This window comes from Ciconia boyciana, chromosome 1 (genome assembly GCF_034638445.1).
Source record: "Ciconia boyciana chromosome 1, ASM3463844v1, whole genome shotgun sequence".
Classification (NCBI taxonomy): Eukaryota; Metazoa; Chordata; class Aves; order Ciconiiformes; family Ciconiidae; genus Ciconia; species Ciconia boyciana.
In genome coordinates this window covers 146,795,304-146,818,535 of record NC_132934.1, presented here as the reverse complement: position 1 = coordinate 146,818,535, position 23,232 = coordinate 146,795,304, and the positions used below count along the sequence as shown (strand labels likewise).

The 23,232-nt window shown below is 37.5% G+C and overlaps 1 protein-coding gene across 1 annotated transcript in view; it reads right to left on the bottom strand.

Annotated features, from left to right (window-relative positions):
- Positions 1-23,232, bottom strand: part of ATP10A (ATPase phospholipid transporting 10A (putative)) — a 118,370-nt gene that overhangs the window by 38,235 nt on the left and 56,903 nt on the right. Inside the window, exons 3-7 of the mRNA XM_072849634.1 lie at positions 15,381-15,466; positions 8,537-8,643; positions 8,303-8,434; positions 5,737-5,870; positions 3,909-4,161 (exon numbers count right to left, since the gene is read on the bottom strand). Of these exons, the coding sequence (XP_072705735.1) occupies positions 3,909-4,161; positions 5,737-5,870; positions 8,303-8,434; positions 8,537-8,643; positions 15,381-15,466 (712 nt within the window). The remainder of the gene's footprint in view (positions 1-3,908; positions 4,162-5,736; positions 5,871-8,302; positions 8,435-8,536; positions 8,644-15,380; positions 15,467-23,232) is intronic.

The following is a 23,232-nucleotide window of genomic DNA, read 5'->3' as shown; positions in this document are numbered from 1 at the left end:
TGATTCCTATCAGTGCATAATTCATTACCAAAATATTATAGGTGACCTCAACAATGATGAATATTTGACAGAGCTTGCATCATGGAACTGTTGCTGAGTACACTCACACCTTCCCTTACAGCCTCCACAAGTGTTCCTGGATTCCTCCTTGGTGCTAAGCTCTCGCATAGCAGTACCCATGAGTAATACTTTGTACTGCCTCCAGTTGGCTACAAGATTCTGTCCCATGCTGGTGCAATTTATTGGCCTCTATTATTCATGTTTTTGTCACCTCTTGTCTAGACTAAAACAATGCAATACTCCTGGGCGTAGCGCCATCAGCCTCATAAGAAACTTAGAGCTAATACAGAATTCTGCAGGAAAATGTTTTCTCCAGCAAATTCATGAAAACTGCCCCTTGCTCCCTATGCACCTAAAAAAAGTATTATGTCTTGTTCAGGGTTTCAGTTTCTATTTAAGAAGCTTTAATTGCTTCAACCCTGCACAAGGTCCACATAAGCCTTTGTGATGAAAACCAGGATTAACATGTCCACGTCTGATGCAAAACAGAACTCTCCCTCATAATCATAAATCTCACCTTTCACATAGGGAGTTTACATGGCTTTGTGGAACAAATTTCCAAAGAAAATAAGGACACTCCCACCACTCAAGAAAAAGACATGCTGCCTCAAATATGCCAAACCTAACACAGTGTGGCATATGCCTTTCAAGTAGCCCCCAAACCTAAACAAATTGTGCACTACACACATAGGGAGAGGAAGAAGGGGAAAGAACCAAGCTACACATAAGGAAAGTCACACGCATCGCTTAATGCACTAGTGGAAGAAACTCAGATATGATGATGACAAATGCATTATAACAATCCCTGTAGAACAGAAAAGAATGGGATAACTGCTCATAACTGAACAAATTTTAGGGACAAGAGCTTATAATGCAGCATAGAGAAAATCTGTGAAGGCTATGCACAATCTGTTGATTGAGTAATTAACAGATACACGGCAGTTCTAGATTATGCAGAAAAAATACTTCAACAGAAAATTAAAGTTCCAAAATGAGGAAATTTCACACCTCAATCTGCTACTGTAGGCATAACTTTCCCCCTCTGTGTGTGCGCATGGCTGAGCCCCAGAATATAGGGCCTCTAGATGACTTCAGAGGAAAATTTGCCAGAACTTCTTAGCATGGGAAAAAAGTGTGTTACATCTTAGCCTTGTTCTTGGATATGGCTGAACGGAGCTGTTCTGACTGAAATTTCTCCCCCAGAATTCATGCCTGAGGCAATCATCTGGCATGGAAAACTTGAACCAAACAGTTAAAGTTCTGTACAACTATCTATAACTGAAAACAGGATCTTATCATGAGAAGGGTCAAGCAACTGGAATAACAGGCATGGCTACTCAGCCACAGTAGAATAACAAACTTAGGCCAAAGAGCTGACAACAAGTATATTTCCAACCTGAGCTATCTGCTTTTACAGTAGAAAATGACTTGTTTCAGCTTTTGAATCTTGACCTGTGTACAACAATTTTAAATTCGTCTCTTTATCTAAAGTGCTGCTCAGTGTTTGATTCCAAGTAACAAACTGCTATGCCTGAAAAATTACTCAGATAAGCGAAGAAAGACACAGATCATCTTTGAAATGGGTAAGAAAAGGCAGATGCATTTTACTTGGTTTTCTTGCATATATGGCAGCCGCAGGTCACTTGCCAAGTGAAAGATTTTGAATTTTCTGATTCATGAAATCTTCTGTAAAACCTGAGGTGCAGAGCTGGATTGCATCAGTTATAATATATGCCCCAAACCTCAAGAGGGGAATTCAGGTACTCTGGTATAAGACATAGAAAAGCGGCTGACAAATCATGTTGTTTGTGCACTCCCTAAAACCAGAAAGAGCTGTGATAGACATTTTACCATATCTAAACAGGAAGGTTTGAGCAGCAGAAAAGATAAGAGATGGTTAGAAAATCAGATTGGAGAATAGAGCTAACAAAAGACTTGAACGAAGAATAGTTTTTATTGTGTTATTAATCCTGATTATAAGGAACAAAATCAATAGAAATTATCACCATTTATATATACAATGACAGAGAAAGTCCTATTTTCTGTAGAGGAGAAGAAAATAATAAATTACTGTGTATAAAATACTGTGTATAAATTCTGTGTCAATTTAAAAATTATATTTGTCAGAAATTTTATACTGACTGGAGTTACAAGGAAGCCCAAACATAGCTGTACGTGAAAAGAATGACTGAGAAAAGAGTCAGTTTATTTTATGTATTTATTTGACACTTCTGTTTGTAGTGAAATTCACTCTGCTTTCATTAACATTTATATTGTAATCTGAAATCATAAGAGGAAAGCATGCACAAACTTAGATTTCTGTTAAATACATTAAATTTGAAGAAAAAAGATCTGAAACTCAATACTCAAATTCAGGAGCCTGAGTTCAGCCTACATATCAGCTGATGATACCAAGCTCATAAAATTACCCTTTCTGCACTGTTTTAACTGGCAGTACCATCATCATTCCTGCAAGGAACAGAGTACACTCTGAAATTAGTATAAATAAACAAAAGATCAATGGCAAGGAAGAATAAAAAAAGAATGAACATTCAGACTGTCACAAGCACAATTAGGAGTCCAGAAACACACTCTTAATTCTAATTCTTCTCTCTTTCTTATCTACAGTACAGAGGTAGGAAGTCACAGCTTCTCCCTGTTTAAGTTCTTCTTTCTGTAACACTGGAATAATAACACTATCCAAACACCTAGTTTCTTCAAGAAGAGTGCCTTAAATGTAAGGTCTCAGTACTACTTTAAAGTAGGAGAAAAAATAACAATCCTTGCATAATCCAAAACTTCAAAATCTCTTTTTCCAATTTGGAATCTTATGAACTCTCTAAAGCATGTTTTAGATTTTCCAGTCTATTTTGATTATTTCTCTTATTCTGTATCGTATCTGTAAGCTGAACTTCTGTAATGGTCTTTGAGAAAACTTTCTAATCTGTGATCTTTATATGTTATGTAGATTAAGAAACTTATTTTTTGCATATAGGAACGCAATACTCTAGCTATCAATATTTTCCTGCATACTGACAGAGTATGATTTGAAGAGTTAAGATCTGTTATGTCAAAAATGATAACAACAAAATGTTAGAGGAAAATAACACAAATTACAAACAAATCACAGAACATGAAATCACTTCATAATTTTGAAAGGGTGATGAGATGACACAGGGATGACAACCCTCACATTCCCTTGTGACAAAGAGTGGCTTTTTAGTGTTTCAAGAACCTGATACATGGGGACATTCTCTCAACTGCAGTGTTCATACAACAGTGAAGATACCTTAATGCAGACACCTGTCACACAGGAGAACTGAGAAGAATCTGACAAAGGTAACATAAAATATGCTATTCGATTAGATTACGTTTCTTGTTAATATGAAAACCAGCAGCTTTGTTTACATTTATTTCTCAGCACAAAAGGATAACCTCATTCCAGGTATTCAATCAGACACTAATCTGGCTGTATGCTTAAAACTGGTATTTTACATAGCATACTTCAAACACACAAAACAATTGTGATACCAGTGGCACTATTCAATTTGCTTAAATTAGCCACGTGCTCAAGTGCTTTACCAGATCAGAAGCTAAAGCCAGAAGTTTTAACTGTCTCGACAACATACTGTAGATGATGTTACAGAACACATTGATAAGACTGTCATTGCTAGCTGAACACTGACATCAAATTAGACTAATCTGAAAACAGCTATTATGGAGTTTGCTGAGTGGATGCATGCAATTTCTTTTGTTTTTCTTTTTGATTTAAGATTACAGTAACTTTTGTATCTACTTCAGATGCCCAAAGTACAACTGTTAGATAGAAAACAAGATCATGAGCTCACCGTTATCATCATGGGAATACTCTATTCCAGAAACAGTGCATCTTCGGAAAACCATCTTGTTTTCAGTCAGTGTCCCAGTCTTGTCTGAAAAGATGAACTGCACCTGACCTAAGTCTTCCGTGATATTTAAAGCTCGGCACTGCAGCTGAGAGTCTGTTTCTTCATCATATAAATCTTTATCTTGATGAATAAAGTATACTTGGCAGATTTTAACTATTTCAATGGATACATACAAAGAAATTGGAATCATAACCTAGAATACACAAAAAGAAAGAGAATTAGGAGAAAACAGAAGCAAGGATACAATGAATTAGTAAAATCTAGTTAACTTGGTACTAGACTAGAACATAAAGAAGCTATGTACTTTAAGCATGTATTGTAAAGTCATTAGCATGTTTGAAAAGAGTTTATTTACTGTGTTAGATGAGGAAAACCCATGGTGAATTGCAGAGCTGAAATGCATTATTATGTCTAGAAGGGTGATTATCAAAACTTGGACAGAAGCAAATCTTTTTTGGGCTAATACGGTGAGCTTGAAACTAGCTGAGAAAGAAAAAGAAAAAAAAACCCAAACAGCAGTCAGTATCCAGTAAATGTGAAAAAATGGGATAAATTTATTCTGCATAAATAATAAACTGTTTACAAATTCACTTTGCACGAATACGAGAAACAAAATGAGAAGTGTAAACCTCTCCACAGGAATGATTGTTTTGGCCTTGGCTTTTGCATTGCAGATTATTTGAATGAGGAACACATTTTGTAATTGCTGAAGAAAGATATATGAGAAGAAGTTTCTCCAGAAAAGATTTTCAACTGTTTCTTGAGAATTGTGAAAACTCCATGAAATACCTAATTTGTACCTGAGTTTTCCCTGAAGATGTTTTTCAGGACAGAAATTCCTGACTGCATACATTATTTAGCTTGCTGAATTAGCAATGAGGGATAAATTGTAGCATATATGTAAGTGGCAAATGTGGTTATTTAAACAAAAACTACAGTTAAAGGTTGGTGTTTAAAGAATTCTGTGGTGAATTTTTTTAACCAATATCATAACCCAATACCTTAGACTAAAAAGTAATTTAACTCATCCTTTTTCATTCCTTTTTATAAAGGAGTTCCTGCCTCCAGTAACGCAACCTCCTCTAGTGTCCCACTGGGCATACTTCCACATGTCCTAGTGACATGAGTCTCTGTTACTCCTCTTAACTTACCGCCACCTTCACCATTCAATACATTTCTCTTCATGATCAAAAAATTTTTAACAGAGTTTATTATCCAGCTGAGGTATGGAGTTGTTAAGAGCTGTATCTTTGGAAAGCGGTTAAAAAAGTATACAACTTATGTTCATACCAGGATGCTGTACCCACAGTGGCACCCACAGTCTTTGAGGTGTTGTTCCACAGTGAGTAGATACGAAGCACAAAGCTCGTTTTCTCCCAGCAGGGCCCATTGCATCCCATCTCCTCCTAATTGTTTAAAATAAAATAAAATGCCTCTGCCTTTTGGGGAAGGGTCTCAAATTATTTTCTTCTCCAATGGCAATGGAGCTCTGACAGCTTACTGTGTGCATCAGTTTGTTTATTTTTCAGAGAACTTATTATCTTTTTACCACTGGGTAGACCACTTTTTACTTAATTTAGCTTTCTGATTACATATTATCACATTCCCTATAGTTAAAATTTAATTTTAAAGTGACTAAATGTACTTCCTTTTAGTGCTTGATTAGCTTTTTACATGCCTTAGTGGTAGAAGGGGTACTACACATACTCCACATTATAGCTTTATTACAGTGAACTATGAACACCGGTGGCATGTACAACTTGATTACCTGGAAAACTATGATCACTGTCAGAAATAAATATACTGAAGCTAAAACAGGAGACAAATATTTGCCATCAGGCCCTGGAACATCAAAAATTGGTTTCTTCTTCTCACCATATTGCCATACCCATAGGCCATGACCTGCAGAAGAGTTGAAAGACAGAAAAATGCAAATGAACTCCAAGGAAAAATGCTTATGGTATGAATTTGTTCTTAGAGTTGAGTTACATGGAAAAGTGATATTGGTTTTCAACTATTCTGCATGACTTCTGAAAAAGGCCCCAAAACCATGTTTTTCTCTGCCTTGGGATTTGGGGTTTGAGAAAGGGATTTATCTGCTCTTAAGGACAGCATGCAAGAGTCATTTCACATAACTTTATGCAAATAAAGTAAATTGGCAAATCTAAATTAGTAGTTTAGGCTCTTTCTGTAATCAGCAGAGAAAAAAAGACTTCTTCAGAAAGTTATTAATTTCAGTGATACTCATTGTGTGAAAATGAAAGAACTCCATTGATTACACTAGGTATATCACTAGCCAGCTATCACTAAACTAGTTTCAGCTGGATAAAGTCAGAAGACACTTTAATCTTACTGTGTGAATCCTACCCACCACGTCTACAGAACTAATGAAATAACAGTATCAGCAGAGTCAAAGCATGGAAGCTGAGGAACTAAGAACAGAAGAAATTCCAAGCCTTGTTCAAAATCTTTTTTTTTATGGGTTGTGCTGAAACCTAAATAAAGATAAGGTTATTATTATTATGGGAAAATCACATTCTTGTTAAAGAGACAGAAAGTTGCCTTTTTAAGTAGAGCACTAGGATTTGCAGTCCTGAAAGACCTAAAATGGTATGCCTGATGTTTTTAAGGTTAAAACTAAGGAATAATTCCCCCATGATAAGAAGCATTCAAACTATCTTCACCATATGTCAGAAATCAGAAAAAAAAGACAAAGGCCTACTTTAAAAGTAATCTTTTGTAAGCCACATCTAACAAGGTCCTTTACATCTTGATACATAAAACCATCATCGAACTCTTGAAAAATAAAAACAATATTTAAGCCAAGTGACCAAATTATTTTGTCCCTGTACTACCAACGTGAGCATATCACCATACTGATGTCTTTGTTCATGTCTATATTTTTATTCTTGAGAGCAAAAACTGAAAGCCCCACACTGAGAATGACCTGCATCAACACATGTTTTATAAATATCCTGACTCAGATTTTCAAAAGAATTAGTTAAGTGTCATACCTCCACTTATACTTTATTGACAGAAGGTACAAAAACTGCCTGACTCTTACAGAACACAGCTTTGCATGTCTTGAAGGCACCTCTGGTTTCCAAGGGCTCAAGCAAATTTCCTTCCAGTTGTTTTTGGTTGTTACCACCTCCAGCAGTTTGCTCTGGCCCTCTGCTGGTGGTTTCCAGCCTTGTAGCAGAAATGACAGAAGGGAAGGCGTATGTGTCACCTATTGTGGGCCACCTCCTGCCATTCAGTCACGCATCTCAGGAGTTTCAGCTGAACTGAAGCCACTGCAGCGCACACCCCGCTGCCGCTGCTCTGGGGGCAACACCTCGGATGCAGCAGCAGAGGGGACAGCTGCAGGCATTGACTCCTGCAATTAAGCCTACCATGGCACTTCGGCCCTGAGGACTGGGCTCCCCAACACTGAGACGCTACAAAAGAGTGTCGTGAACTGAGTGGAAAGAAATATGCTGGCTGAGTCACAGCTGGAAAAACTCATCTTTAGGCAGCATTTAACAATACCTGGAAAAAGGCACACAGAGACGTATTAAAATGGCATAAGATTGTTATTAAACTACACCATGGTTGTTAGGAAACATTCTGGTGTTTATGCTGTATGACTCACAGACAAACATTAAAGAACACACAAACATTAAGGATATGGAATTCATATGCCATATATACAGAATCATTTTGGGTGCCAAACGTAAAACTCCATTCTTTCTCACAAATGAATAGAAAAACGGCCTGAAGAGTATTAGCCTGAACCTCAGCATTTCCTTAAACACTCCATGAAGTCTAGAGAGTCTCCTACTTGGATTTATGCAGAATTAGACTTCTGTTTATTTCTTCTATGTTAAAGCTGCAGCCTTAGGGATAGTGTGTCAATGTTGTACACTGTGCCCTTGATTTAATAAATAGTACTGGGGAATAGCACTGTGCTAATTATGTTTATTCTCTGCTCATAAATTACTTTGTTGACTGATTAATGGCTTGTTACACTCTACCACCTGTAATTTTGAGGGGACTACATATAAAGTGGCTTCTTTTGGACTTGACATTTTTGGATGCTATCAAGGGTAGTAGAATCTAAGCCTTCAGATCTCTGGTACTAATAGCATATATTTGACTGATACTAAGAAACTATTTAGATGAGCTTACGTGACATCTTGATTTCAAAGAAGAAAACACAACAAAAATTAGACAGTATGGAGGCAGCTTTATGGATTTCATGTTTTGGCAGACACATATGTTTTTGAGAAAGCTAAGCGCACAAATCCCAAGAGAATCTGATACTTAAGTTTCTACTTTTAAAGAGCACTTACCGATGGCAGAAAACAGACACATGATTAGAAGTATGAGGACACACCAAAGGACATCAGCATTCATCTGTCTTTCAAGTTTACTGCGTTTGTAACGGGGTCCGTTATTGTTTAACAAAGCCTTGGTCTCATGCCCTGCAGAAGCAATTACATCAAATGATGTCATATGGATTTTTATTATTTTAAGGAAGCTATAAAAAGGTGGTATGACTCGTCAGACAGAAAAACAGCTTTTACCTGCATAGATTACTATTCCTGCAACCTCTTCTGTATTTCTAATGGTACAGCCACGTAACAAAAGATTTTCTTTGAATAGTCCATCCTTTTTTCCACTTTTATGCACACTGCAGAAAATTTAAAAACAGAACAAAGCACAGCATGTCAAAACATTAAGCTTGTTAAATCATACTACTCTGTAATATAACAAGCCCAGGAAACATCTTCAAAGTTTAAGAAGTTTTGTCAACCTGATGGTGAAATATTTCCTTAGATCTTCCTCCTGGGAAGATTCTCTGGCAGACTTTGAAAACTGAGAATACCTACCCAAGAAACCCAGACATGCAGCAGCCCAGCTGGAGCAGTACCAGTTGCTGTTGGATATACAAATGTACTGGACAAATGCTCACTAGAGATATGCAGGCCAAATCTACAGCATGTGTGCAGTCCATCTAATGCTTTGAAAATGCATTGGACTTTCTGTGCATGTGCAAATTGACTGCGCAATCACAGTTAATCCAGTCCACCTAAGAGCAGCTGTGTAGTGCATATGATTAACCCACTATTCACATGCTCTTATCCAAGAAATCCTAGAAAGAAATATGGTGAATATGGGAAAGGACTGTGCTTCAGAAGCAGTGATACTAAGGAAGATGTGCCAGGGATAATATGCATCAACTCAGTGAAAAAGGAAAAAAATTCCATGTGTTCATCTGTGAGAACAAGAGAAATTCCTTTCAGAAGTGTCTCACTGACTCTCTAAGAAAGATGAAATGGCCTGCGCCCTGATGATTCTTGTTGACTAGCACCAAAACACATGAGAAAAATGGAACAAAGTAACGTTTCCACTACAACTTATTGTCTGCTGTGTATGGACTGACTCAAATTTCAGCTGAGAGAAATACAGAAAACAGCTTTATGAGAATTAACAGTCACCAGGGAAATGCTAAACAATAATAACAACAATTAAAAAATAGCATTAGAATGTTTTATTAGGTAAAAAAGACAAACCAAATAATAATTTCAAACTTTTTCTAAATTAATAAAATCTAATCAACTGCAGTATCCCAATGCCTCAGAGAAGATTAAAGCAAAGTCTAAATGTTTGAATATTCTGCCTTAATTTTCAGAGCATCAAAACCATCACACTTCCAAAGACAAAAAAACGGACTGCAATAATAAACTAGTAAAAGCTGGGAGTTCAAGAGAAAACCTGGAAAAGCACATGTGCTATACTAAAATTAACATTGTGCTGTTGCAACGTCGAATTTTATGGCTACCTGGATTTCAGCATTTAAAATCCCATGTCCCCCGAAATCTGCAAACTGGCTTAAAATTGTGCCTTTTATAAAAAGGTGGGGTTCTTTTTATTTGCTTCCTATTTTGTAAGCCTTCACACTGCGGTTATATCCTCATGCTCTTCTCTGATAGCTAGAATCTTTTCTTTTTTTAAATGAGGACCAAAATTCTAACTTTAGCACATGCTTCTAGGATCTCAGGCTGAAGAACTATATCAAATATCCTGAGATCTGCAAGAAGAAAAGGTTCACATTGGTGAATCCTTTGTACTCTTCCCCAGCCTAGTAGGACTACTTGCAGATTATACTGTTATGCTGGTTATGCTATGTAGCCTCTGGTCAATACTCTTAGTGAGTAGAATATACCCACAAATAATATATATATACATTCATACATATGTGTATATATATACAGACACATATACACAGTCCTTTTTAGTTTAGTATAATATATTATACCCACTTCCTGCTCAAAAATATAAATTGAAAGCATTGGTGTTTCAACAGGTATGCTTAGCTTTCCACTGTAGGGATGGAGAAAAAGTGGTGGGTTTGACAGCTGAGGTAGCTGCAGCAGCGATAACATCTGACTAGAGACCAGAAACAAACGGAGAAGGAAAGAAGTAGATAACATCAAGTTTGCGATTCTGATAAAAAAATGAAGGTTTTTTTTCATCAGGAGAGAACTTCCTCTGCTCAGCCCATCCTCCTTGCCAGCCTCAGATACAAGAACAGAGGTTTTTCTTCTGTCCTCTTTGACAAACCTCCTTAATCCACTGCCTCACCTTTTGCCAAAGGAGCTTCAAAAACTGGGGGCTGCCCAACAGCCCTCTTGCAGTACGCCAATAGGTGTAAGCACTGATCACCAGCTGGAGAATTACCCAAATTTGGCTGGGCTTAAACTATGGGAAATAATTTCTTAATGATTCTATACTGTAGAAATTACACTACTATGGGGATTCTGCCATTCCTCTGCTTTTTAAGGCTGAATTCTACATTAGCCCTTCTCGTAAATCATGAGGATGTTAGTCTGAATTTCCAATAAAGTCTCCAAACGACAGTTGATTCCTGTTAATAAATAGGACTTTTAAAAGATAAATCTCCTTAAGAAGTAATTGCTCTGGCTTATGTTTTTATAGCCTTCATCAATTCTTTACACTTGACAGTAACAGTGGACTGTGACAGGTATATTGTACATGGCGATCTTTATGTACAATTACTTGTATATGTGTTCTACACAATTATATATTTGTTCTTAGTATCTCAGCTTGTACGATGTCTGAATCTGCTCCATAGCAATGGTGCAACACCTGAAGTTAACCTGTAGGTGCCAAGACCCCAATCTACTGCCCTCACCCACAGACTGAGCCTTCCCACCATAACCCATCGTATCCTTACAAGCGTTTGGTACTGCTTTTTACTTTTCCATATCCAAATGAAGTCAATCAACTCACCTGTTGCTCACCAGACCTTTAGAAAACATGGATGAAATAAAAATCTGGGAGAAAGAAGCTGGCAGGGGCTGGAGGAAACTCCTTGTTTCCTTCTTGTCTGCACTCACTCCCAGTGACTCACTAACAGAACATACATATAATGCAATTGGGCACTGATGACAAAAGGAAGAAAAAATTACAGACATAAAGGTCTGGATTAAAAAATAATGAAAACTAGAGTTAGATACAACTGCTCACTTTGATAACACACCTGCCAAGGCTATAACTTTATGTCCCGGTGGAGAGATGGCTTAGATCCCATTTCTAGCCCTGCAGAGTTATAAACCTCAAGCTTGTTAGGGAGGCTGAACAGTCTGTTTTTCCCCTTTCTGGATTCAGGCCAGTATAACTTTGGAGGCAAAGAAGGAAACTTTTCTCTGTCACTATTTAAAACAGTGGCCGGCTGAAGCTGCTCAGACGCCTGGAACGCGAAGGCTAGCCCATGAGGAAACGCACTGGCAAGTGCAGGTGCAATGCTCTTTTTCTCTGCAATTTCTTACACAGATGACACCGCAAATATGCAGTATCTAAAAATCTAAAATACACATGCACTACGAATTAGGAGAAATGGGCAGACCAGATGCAGTTAGCTACTACTTTGCTACAGCACTCTGAAAGTGTTTGTGCAGAAATAAGCCTCCTGGTTTAATACAGCAATGCAAAAGTAAATCCAATGGTAGCTCACTCCAGCCATTATATTTTTATATAATTATAATTTAATTAATAAAAATTAATTAATTAATTATAATTAATTAATAATCTAATTAATAAAAATTAAAAATAATATGTAATATAAGCTCACTCATTATATTTTTCCTTGTTATGTGTTTACCAGCATTAAATAACAAGGTGACATATCAAAACTAGATTCAAAAGAGAGTATTTTCTTTCACTCTCTGGTTTCTCAAGTGTCGTACAATGCAAAATGTAGAGCTGGCATTACTTTGCAAGGCTTGACACTCCCAAAGAAAATATTCAACAATCTTAAACATAGTCTCAGTGCACGTCATCAGTCAGAACCTTCCTGACTCTCAATTCTGATGAAACTTAGTGTAGGGGTTTTTCTTCCAGGAGAGGTGGTGTCACTATAGCACATTAAAGAGACATCACTGTATAGATTTATACTTTTTTTTTCTTAAAAAAACTGTAACACGATTTTATATTAATTTGGTTTTGTTATCTTATGACAAACTTTGAAATACACACATATTCATATTATTATTATTATAATTCCTTGCTATACTTATTTTGGTATGATCAGATCAAGTTTTCTGTTCTTGTCTAATAAAAAAATTTTTACTTTCAGAGAAAAGCTGAAAAGCCAGAATGCCAACTACTACTTCTCCTTTTCCCTTGCCCATATACACAGAAAAAGCTAGAAACAAGATTTTAAAGCCAATGTTGTTATTTTTGGAACCTGGCATGGGATTTTTGAATGTTTGCCATGCATACTGTACATAATCTGGCTAGACCCATACAGGCAGGAGGCATGCTAGGTTTTATTATATTCTTTTTACACAGAAGAATTCTTATAGGGGAAATAAAAATGAGGAAATATGCTTGGGATATCTGAGGGTGCAGAAACTGCAAAACAGTATTAAAGCAAGCACCTGAGTAGAACCGGTAGTCTGCCTGTCTGTCTGCACACCCAGACTCTCTTCGATGCAAATTGTGCCAATATAACTGAAGAAGTCATATGTAGTAACGTGCATGCTACACTTTTGCAGATATAGGACAGGGCCAGGACTGCCTCAATGCATTTTGCAATATTTTTGTGATTTTTCATTGTCACAATGAATTGGCACAAAAATTGCCTTTTACCCTGGTGTGCCTGTGCTACATTGGTTACCTATAGTGATCACATTTCAAAATAACTGTGGGGAATAGAATTTTTACATGTTTACAACGCACACACACACACAAATATTTCTATTCCCCGAAAGATTTGTCAGCACAGACATTAGAACCAAAGGAGCTCTTCATATTTCAAACAGAAAAAAAAATAGTCTTAATCAAAACTGGAAACCTACTAAGTGGTCAAAACTTCAAGCAAACTTTGACAGTAATGTCTCAGCACAGCTTTTACATATGGATTTCTTGAAAGGCTACTATTTCATAGCATCCCTATTTAACATTTCTTTTAACATTTTAACATCCCCAGTAACATTTCTTTTCAGTTGAGCTATTATCAGCTGGGAGCTATCTGAACCTTTCTTTCAAGCAGTGACTGCTGGTAAGAGTTTGAACAAGAGTTAAGATCTGAGTTTGACATGGCAATGACACGTTTCAATTCAGATGTGCTAATTACTATTCATCTTGCTAACGTATGATTTGAAATAGACCCATGATTTCATGATACTAACGAAGGAAATCTAAAAAGAAGGGAAAAAAATCCTTCTCCTGTGATAAATTAGGAGACTGAGAGTTTATTTGTTGAGGGGTCGGTCCTCGCTCTTTCCTTCAAACGCCCCATGGTCCTTTAGTTGTAAATCTCTTGCAGCATAGCTGATGAGACCTGGAAATCACCTGATGCTTTCTGCCAGATTCAAAACTGATGTCTTGGCTTTTTGCTGTGTCAAAATATATTCACATCATTTGTGAAACATTAAAATATAAAGAAAATTAAATAGAATCAATATTGAACAACAGTCTTCCAAAAGGTACTACCATGTTTTCTGCTACATAATTCAAATGGTTCTGTAACTTACATGCTACAGACATTTTCCACATGGAGTACATAAGTAAATATATACTGAAAGACAAATTTATTCATATCTTCTACAGTATTCAACCTCTGCTCAATATTTTGGGGACTAAGATTCACACACATGAAGTGTGCTAGAAAAGCTGCCAAACTGTCCATCTCCATATCTGGAAATGTCATTTCTGCAGTAGATCAGGCTCTTTATTAATGTAGACGGTTATACACCCTCATACAGTAATGTCTAATACTAAACTTTTATCTTTAAATGAACTGTAGGACCTTGTGCTGCTAAATAAAGGACCACATTTTCCCACACTACAACTTGATGTAGCTTCAAAAAAGCTATCCTGATTTACACCAGTTGACAGTACATCCTACACAATCTGTGACATCTGAGAGTAGTAACTAAGGTGGTAAATAGCATGACTATAAAAAACTCCCCAAGCTCTAGCAATTTACCTTGTGCCATGTATGCAATTCAATACTGCTTATCACTCCTAATCAATATGGGTAATAAATCATTGTATTCTAAACAGAATTAGTGTCTGTTTAAGTCTTTTCATTAAAATTTAGACAAAAATTAAATATCCTGGGCTCTCACTCTCCATGTGGTTACAGACTGTAGAAAAACAAGTCATGCAAAAGTGCATCTCCTAAGTCACCCCTACTGGCATGCCTAAACACTACAGTCCTAGCTATGTTAGAAGCAAAGTCTTTTGCACATACTAAAACATTTGCTTCTGAGCAGGACTGATTGGCCGGAGATGAGCACCCTGTTAATGCAGCTCTGTTTGTTTAGAATGAAGTCAAGTGGCCATAGGTGATTCTGTGTGGTAATGTATAAGTGCATCGTGTGAGCCGATTGTTTTATTTTGTCTGAATGAGAGGAAAGGAATATTGCCATAGCTGGAGAAATATCAGTTTTGCCTTCTGATTTTCCTCAATGACACTTATATTAGAAGAAATGTCAAACAGACACATCTTCATAAAAGCAGTGTACAACAGATTGTGTTTGTTTGTTGGCTCTCTTGGACCTGTTTTCTATTTCCCCCCATTTCCAGATGGGCTTTTTTGATACATGGAGGGAAGAAAAGGGAGAAGAGTGTCTGTAACTGCACTGCTTTATGCATTCATTTCCGGAGTGTAAACTGATCAAAGCTAACAACTAAATCCATCCTAAGGAATGGAAACGTGAGGCTCCCATCTCACCCTGAAGTGAAGATCCTCTAAAAGAGCCTTAAATATGCAGCTCTATTTAGATGTGATGATGATACAACTTACAGAACACAGCCCAAAACAAACGAGCATTTATTTTATTCCTTATTAGAGAAAGGGAGTGTATACTGAAGGATATTATATGAAATACTCACATGTAACCTCGAAACCTACTTAAGTCATTGTTTGGCTTCTCGCATTCAATGACACTGGTGAACTTCAAGGGGTCAAATTCTGAGTCCTGGAATAATAAAAGTGTTAATTACTTAGGGCAAAGACTTGCAAATTATAGCCAAAATCGCTTTCTTTTCTAGCTTTCACAATATATTAAAGTCCAGTTTTTTTCAAAGGCAATCAAATTAATGACACTGACCACTGGCACTGACAATCAAAGGGACCTGGGCACCCAGATTCCTTAGATGCCTTCCAAAACCTCCCTTACAAGGATTACTTTTTTGTTCTGCAAGTGGAAGAATGTGAGTTTCTAAAAGCATTAGATAAAAGATGCCAAGCCCAGAAGTCAAATGAATCTGGTCTGGAGTGGAAAAATGAAATTTATCTGCGAAGGCTCAAAATATTCAATGGTATCACTATACTTCATGTTCAGTGAAGCTACTGAAAATCTAGGACAAGATATGTCAATATACTGCCAGTTATGAAAAAGCTAATATGAGCTTTTGAAATATTAGCAAGACTTCTTAATTGCTTTATGCCAACACAGATAAATTAATCTACTACAGTAAATTACACACATATAGCAGAATAACTTTTTCCTAATTAACACTTAAAAACCTTCGTGATTCTCTAGCTCATTAGTCTGAAGCTGGTATTTTTGCTGACTATATATGTTTACCTGTAGTTAGCACCTTGTTGTGTCTGAGGAAAAACATCCTATCACAGCATAATTACTTGATTTTGTTAAATAAAATCAAGGTTCTCCCTTCTTCGCCAGACCAAACAAACTACGCAGTGAAGTCAGAGATACCCAGTCCTGGTGCTGCTGAGAAGGCTGTTTGTCTCCATCAATGAGGACTACCCTTAGAAAACTGCTTTGCACACCATTTGAATGAAAGAACCAATTGTGAATTATCATATTATTAAGCTTGCAACAGTGATAACACTGCAAATGTTATGTTTTATAATGGTTTTGCTGAGCAGCTGTAGACCCCAACCACTGCTTTTTAGAACACACTATGGGAATGGCGGTCTGAGAATCAGTAACCAAGGGACAGACACAATCTTATTGCCAGCTTCTCTGAAACACACAGGTGTCTCTGTTTTTTTGACATTGACTCTGCTCAGAAGATTTTAAATAAGAGATAAAAGAAACTAGAGGATATGTCAGCATCACCATCAACGCCCTCCTTCATTTTTCTACCAGTTACACCTGGAAGAAAGACAGACTTAGAGTATATAGGAGACAATTCAAACCACCCACGCCTGACACTTTTGGAAACCTTTCCTGTATTTTCAAGAAACAAGAGATGATAAAGAGAACCATGAAGATGGGCTGTCACTTAGAGACAGCTACAGCCCACTGGAGGAAAGAATCACTTTTATATGCAGAATTCAGCTTGTAAACAAGGGGGGGGAAAAGGAGTAAAAACAAAGGACAGCTCTGAGCAAAGAAGAAGATTGTTATGCTAAGAATCAGACTCTCTAAATTACGTCAAAGTTGGCAGTCGAGTACCTGAGCCTTAGCAAGAAATTCAGATGATCTTCTCAGCACCAAATACTGTTGGTATTTAAGCTCATTAGATATTTCTCCTGGTCAGCCTTAAATTTCTCTAGGTGACTGAAGTTTCATGCTGGGAATGCTTGGAAGTACCTAGTTCTACAGAGGCACCTAAGACATCATTAGGCTGTAGAATGGGGCAGATTATACCATAAAGCCACACATTCATCCCCTTTGACCCTTGTTCCTCAGCTGCTCACTTCAGACAGACACAGACACCAGCAGTCACAAGGAAGGAATCACTGGCTAGAACAGACACCACGAAGCCTTCAGGCCTTGACATCCGAAATCTGTTACCACAGCTCCTAAACTGTACACTCTGCCTGCGTCCTTGCCTCCAGCAGTCAAAGGTTCACTTTACACAGACACTATACTAGCAGCCAGTGCTACCTGGCAGCTGTCTTTACTTGAGATTGTTGGAGAAGGTGAAGTTCTCTGAAGTCACACCAAAGCTTGTTGTGCTGGGAAAGCCTGTGTTGTCTACATAACACCTGCTCTGCTGTCCCAGAACATGATCTTTTCCTTCCTTGCCCCAGTATGTTCCTTGACAGAAGAAAAAAAAAAAGTACAGGAAAAATAATCTAAAAACATTGCTCAAGGTGTTTCAATAATATACTGTCTGTCTGCCTAAGTATTGTGTTAAAGAAGAGTCACCACTGTAGCTTAAATTGCATTTGTAAATTGGAGGGAAAAGACTGGAAAAGAAAACATTTCTTGTCTTTTTATGTAACATACTATATATAATACAGTTAATTTAGCACAAATTTTCATTCAGTGGTCTTAAAAAAAGAAAAGAAAGCAATCTTAACATCTTTGATGAATGCTCCTGAGGGAATCCTAGAGTCACCTAATAACAAAACCCAACATAATCAAATGCAGGTTTTCTGTGGCTGCTGAACTCAGCAGAGAGAGCATAGTTTCAGTGCTGTACAGACATAGTAACTTCTAGAGCAACTGGAAGTTTGCAGACTGAAATCCCTCTCTGCTAAGAAAGCCTGTCGGCAAAGCCAGCAACTTTACAAATAAGAATAAAAAATCTACTTAAAATCTAGAGCTAAAGTCTTCAAAAAAAAGAAAGATCTTGTCAAGATCAGAGAGGACTAAACCTACCCAACTTCCCCATCACTACCATGCAACATAGTCTTTCTCCCTCCTCTGTTTGTTGGATTATTTTCATTTATGACTCAGTTTTGGAACTAAAAGTCCTTTATTGTTAAATCTAACCATCTGTGTATTTGTGTTCTGTTACAATTAACTTGAAATACGTGATTATGGTCTTTAACCAGATAGTATCTGGGAGGGGAGAAAATCCAATTAGAATAGTAGTTTACGTAAGGGAACAAAGCTGCTGAATTCTGACTTATGGCAAAAGCTCTTTGTTTTATTAATAAATAAATAGCTCCATCTCTTCCCTGTGAAATGGAATTGTAGATATACACTATACTACAGCTGATGACACTGTTTTGATGTGAAATGCTTTTTGGTAAATGAATGAACAAATATGTTAAACACTGCCTGCGTGTGACTGCTTTCAGTGGTTATAAAGAAGCACGAAGTTAACATAAGATTTCACAGTGATCAAAGTTTTGTTGCTTTTTATGCTGATACCCACACTTCAGCAGCAAATGAAACATAAACTGTGATGACGTTCTCATGTATTAACAGCTAAGATAAGCTGCAGCTAGACAGAAGTCAAGCTAGATGGAAGTCAAAGAAGTCAAAGTCAAAGCCAATGTGTTGATTTTACAGTGCACAATTCATGACTTGTGCTGTTTTCTGGGTAAAAGTCCATGAAAAAATGAAATTCTCCACCACTACCTTTAATTTTTCTCTTATAGTGAATTTCTGCATCACTGTTAAGACACAGAAAAAAAGATCAAAATATGGCCAAAAATAGCACTTCCCCAGACCTTTGTGCAGCAGTTATCTGATGTGCCTGATTTTCAGTGTCTTACTTCCCACTTACAGGACTGCTGGGCATTAAAGCTGTCCTGGCCTCAAGAGGGATGAAAAGCTCCGTGCCTAGACAGACTGCAATCTGAATTGAGGAGTTCCAGTGCCTAACTTCCCTAAAAACTTGACTTATTTGGTGTTCTCATGGTCTCCCAGTACACACCAATAAGACCAGGTCACTCACAAAAAGAAGCTGGAGCCATTTTTTTTTCTTTTCTGAAGGGATGTAATGGTGTCATATTTATTATACGGTATCTCTGCATGTCTCCCAAACTTGTGCCTTGTGCACTGCTGATTTGGAAAACTGACTTTCTGGTTGATACAAACCTGAGAGAGACTCACTGATTGCAAATAAGTTCCCTAGAGTATTTCACAAAACTGTTGGATGGCAAAGGCCAGGGCTAAATTCTGTTCATGTCAGTAAGAATTTTGTTAAACAACCTGTTCTCCCTTTCCTACAATGTAAATTTTAATTGCCATAACTAATTCTAAGGATGAGTCCCTGTAAAACATAAGTAAGGCAAAAGATCTTGCTTATGCTTAAGGCAGAGTTCTTACTACTAGGTAGGGCTTAATTCGGAGCACAGACTGGTCATTGTTAAGATGTTACAGAACAACTGTGCTTGAAAGGATACATGAAGGTCACTTGGAGAAACGAGAAATCTAAACGAAGGGCCAGAAACTATTATACTAGTTTCAGTGAGTGCTGACTTTGAAAAAAGCCAATATGAGCACCACATATGTCAAAGTCTAAGAAAAGTCAAGCACATCCAATTACTTTAACAGAAAAAAAAGAAACCGCAACCAGCACTCAGAAGTTTTTACTCCTGCATTAACACTTTATGGCTGCACACAATCATATTCCCACTTGTGCTCTCTCCCTCCAGGCCAATCAATCTCAAATTCTCTGAAACAGTGAAAGAGCAACAGTATGAGAAATGGACGATATTTAGGAGTCAAGAAACGCAAATTTGGCTTCCATGAAGCTGAAAAGGGAACTGAACCATTGTTTCCCTTTGTTTTGACCAAATGGGACTAGTGTAAACCTCTCTGCCCGTGTTATTCACACTATCTTAGCACTTGCAGGCTCTAAAAAATGAGTACCTTCAGTCTTTTCCAAATGTTAAGTATTGCCCCTGCTTTTTTGACGCAGTAAGCACAGATATAAGCATCATTCATATGGGCTCAAATTTGGTTCTCTCCTGGTCTTTCAGATGGATGCTGTTCCTCCTGTTGGGTTTGAATTTCACATCACCATCATGGTATCACAGCAGTGTCACTCTACAACAGGGCTCCCAAGCTGTACTGCCGGCACACTGGCAAGAGGATGCAAGTTACTTCAAAGAGTAAAAACACAAAATGTGTCTGGTTGCCACTGCTCTGGAGAATGTAGGGGATGGCTAGATGGTTGGTAAATGCTGTCTGAAAAACTGAATCACCACAGGCCTGCACACACAGGATGAGAAGCTAAAACTGGTGGCATGCCTTGTCCAGTGCTGCATGGCCTAGCCAAACATCAGGAACCTGTTGCTGTGACCACCATGGCACAACACAATTCTTTTTCTGTGGGTAAGTCATAACAAGGTCTTGAAAGATGTGAAACGGAGGTTTCAATCACTTCATCTCATACGGTTTGAGAGATTCAGAAATACAGAAATAAAGAAATACACCATTTTGTCAACCATGAATGCACAGAAACATTCATGTATATACCCATATAGTGCTTGTTCATGCCCTGCTTTCAGAAGCCTTCAGTGACTAAATGTTATCCACTTCACTATAGTGGTAAGAATTCTTTCTTACCAATATCATTTTTAAAACAGGTCTTGAAGGTTTCTGCAGGATGAAATGATGCACAAGATACATTGGAGGAGTGAAGACCACTTCTTGCTTAATTCTTCTGCCATATTATGTCATATCAAGATGAAAAAAAGAAAAAAGAAAAAAAAAAAGAAGGGATTGAATTAATACTAAGAAACTGACTTTCCTCAAATACCTGACTTTGCATTTTGATTTTGCCAAAACAGCCTTAGTTCACTGCCTTTCTCTGAAAAAGTGCTGACTTTTTAGGAACTTGTAAGTATTTCTGAAAGGTTGAAACTTGTCAAAAAGACACACAGTGATACTTGTGTTAGGTATTTTATATACTCAGGGATTCCGCAGAATAGATTTCATTTCTTCAGGAGTCTTCTTGCTAGGAAAATGTTTAATGCCCTATCCATAAATCCTATTTCTTCCAATTTCTTAAAACTTAGGGAAATTCATTCCTACTCTAAATGCAGCAAAGGAAAGGCTTATTTTCCTTACGTAAGCAGACTTAGTCAGATTGCAAAAATCTGCTAAATATTGATTCCTTCAAAGCTGAATTTCAAATTAAAGTTAAATTGCAGTTGTAAAGGGGTTTGTGACTAGGTTTTAACAATGCTCTACCTATTAAACCTGATAAAGAGTTCCATTTAAAACAATAAATTAGGTCTGCAATAACTGGGCTGTGTCTTTTGGGGGAACCACAAACGTACACAGGAGAGGAAAACATAATGGAGAGATGTTTTCTTTAAAATTTTCCTTAAAGTAAACCATCATCCCTTATCTCTCATGTGACTATTGATGTATCCCCCTCTATCCTAAAAAGGCAAAGTGTTGAAGGGAAGAAAACGTATACAATGCCTCTTTTACAGAGTGGGAAACCAACAGGTAGACAGATGAAGGAACTATAGAGATCTGTCACAAAAAAAGGAGACTGAATTTAGCTCTCTCCAACATGACTTTGGACCTTCAGCTGTAAGATCATTCTGAATCTCTACAGTGAAATGCCAGCCTTTCTAACTCTGTTGGCAACCTCATGAAACTGTCATAGCTCAAGAAGCAAAACATGCTGCTCTGCCAAATGAGCTAGTTTGACAATTACACAGTGTTCAAACAACATATTCCCTTTCATTAAATGCATGTTGTATGGGTGATTTAATGGCCTGCTAGTGATATTAATAATGCATAGTTATTAAAATGTTTTCCTTTATTCATCTGCCCTGCTTTACTGCTGCAGAAACCAGAGTTTAATGTTCAGTCCTTCCTTCCAATAGGACAGCATGAGTACACCAGGATTCCCTTGGGTGACAGTGACAGTTACCCGCTTATCACATTGTGTTTACTGGCTATGCTGGGGATCTTATCCAGACTTCTCCCTGCAGTACAATTGCTAGATGAGGGCTCTGGGATTTGTTTTGGCGTGTATGTCTGGAGGAAACAAAAAGGGAGAACTGGAGTCATGGGGACAACTCAAAGGAAATAGACAAAATAGACAAAAATCTGCCTCAGCTAGAAAAATAGACTTCCAGTTTAAAAGCTTTTAAGTGCAATAAGAACGCATCCTCCTAATGCATCGGTCCATCCTATTATTGCTTTATATAGCAGTACCCTGCATTTACCATATAAAATTAATCTGACCTTTTATTAATGTGCAACTGGAATTACATATTGATTTTATGTATCCAAAGCATGCAGACTGTTTATATATTAAAAGAGTGAAATGTTTTAATGTCTAAACTGCATTAGTCTCTTTGGCAGAATTTGTCTGTGCCACTACTTCACAAGAAAAGGAAGAAACAGTTTGATCTATGCTATTTAGGAACTAAACAGATCCAGCCGTACATCAGTATGCAATAGCTTTGTTTTCCACACTGACAACTACTACTATAATTGGATTTTTTTCAGTACTGTTTGTTTAAGTGGAACAGAGATGTTCAGTATTCAGAAACACTGGAACAGCTGAGCAAGCCAAATACAGGTTAGTGGGCTGATCTTCCTCTGGCTGACCTAAGTAAAAGTTTTCCCCTTTGTAGAAAATAATATGAGGGAACAGAGCAATGTCCAGCCTGCAGGAAAAGAAATGTGTTGCTTGCAAGGCCTAGGAAGACCTCAATAATTCTATGACAGCCAGCTGAAGAAACTGCTGTTAGTTGATCATGGGACAGAAGTACCAAAAAAAAAGTCAATAATGCTGAAAATACACACATGCAAGTTCTAATGTCCCTTGGGATGATAGCCATCCTTAGCAACGCACTGCAAATTACAGTGGTGTGAATGAATCCGTTCATGGACTATAGTAGCACTGGAGAGTGGTAAGGGAATAGAGTATGTCAAGACTGAAATATGGACCCAGACCTGGACAAATAAGAAAGTGGTATCTGCCTGTTCTAAAAGCCAGCCACTGAAATAAATGAATGGGTTTATAGTCTATAAGAACCAACCTCATCATTAGCTCAGTGCTTCAACTAAACCACAGATCAAGCCTCTCAAGGGCTCGCAAAACCCTGTGTACA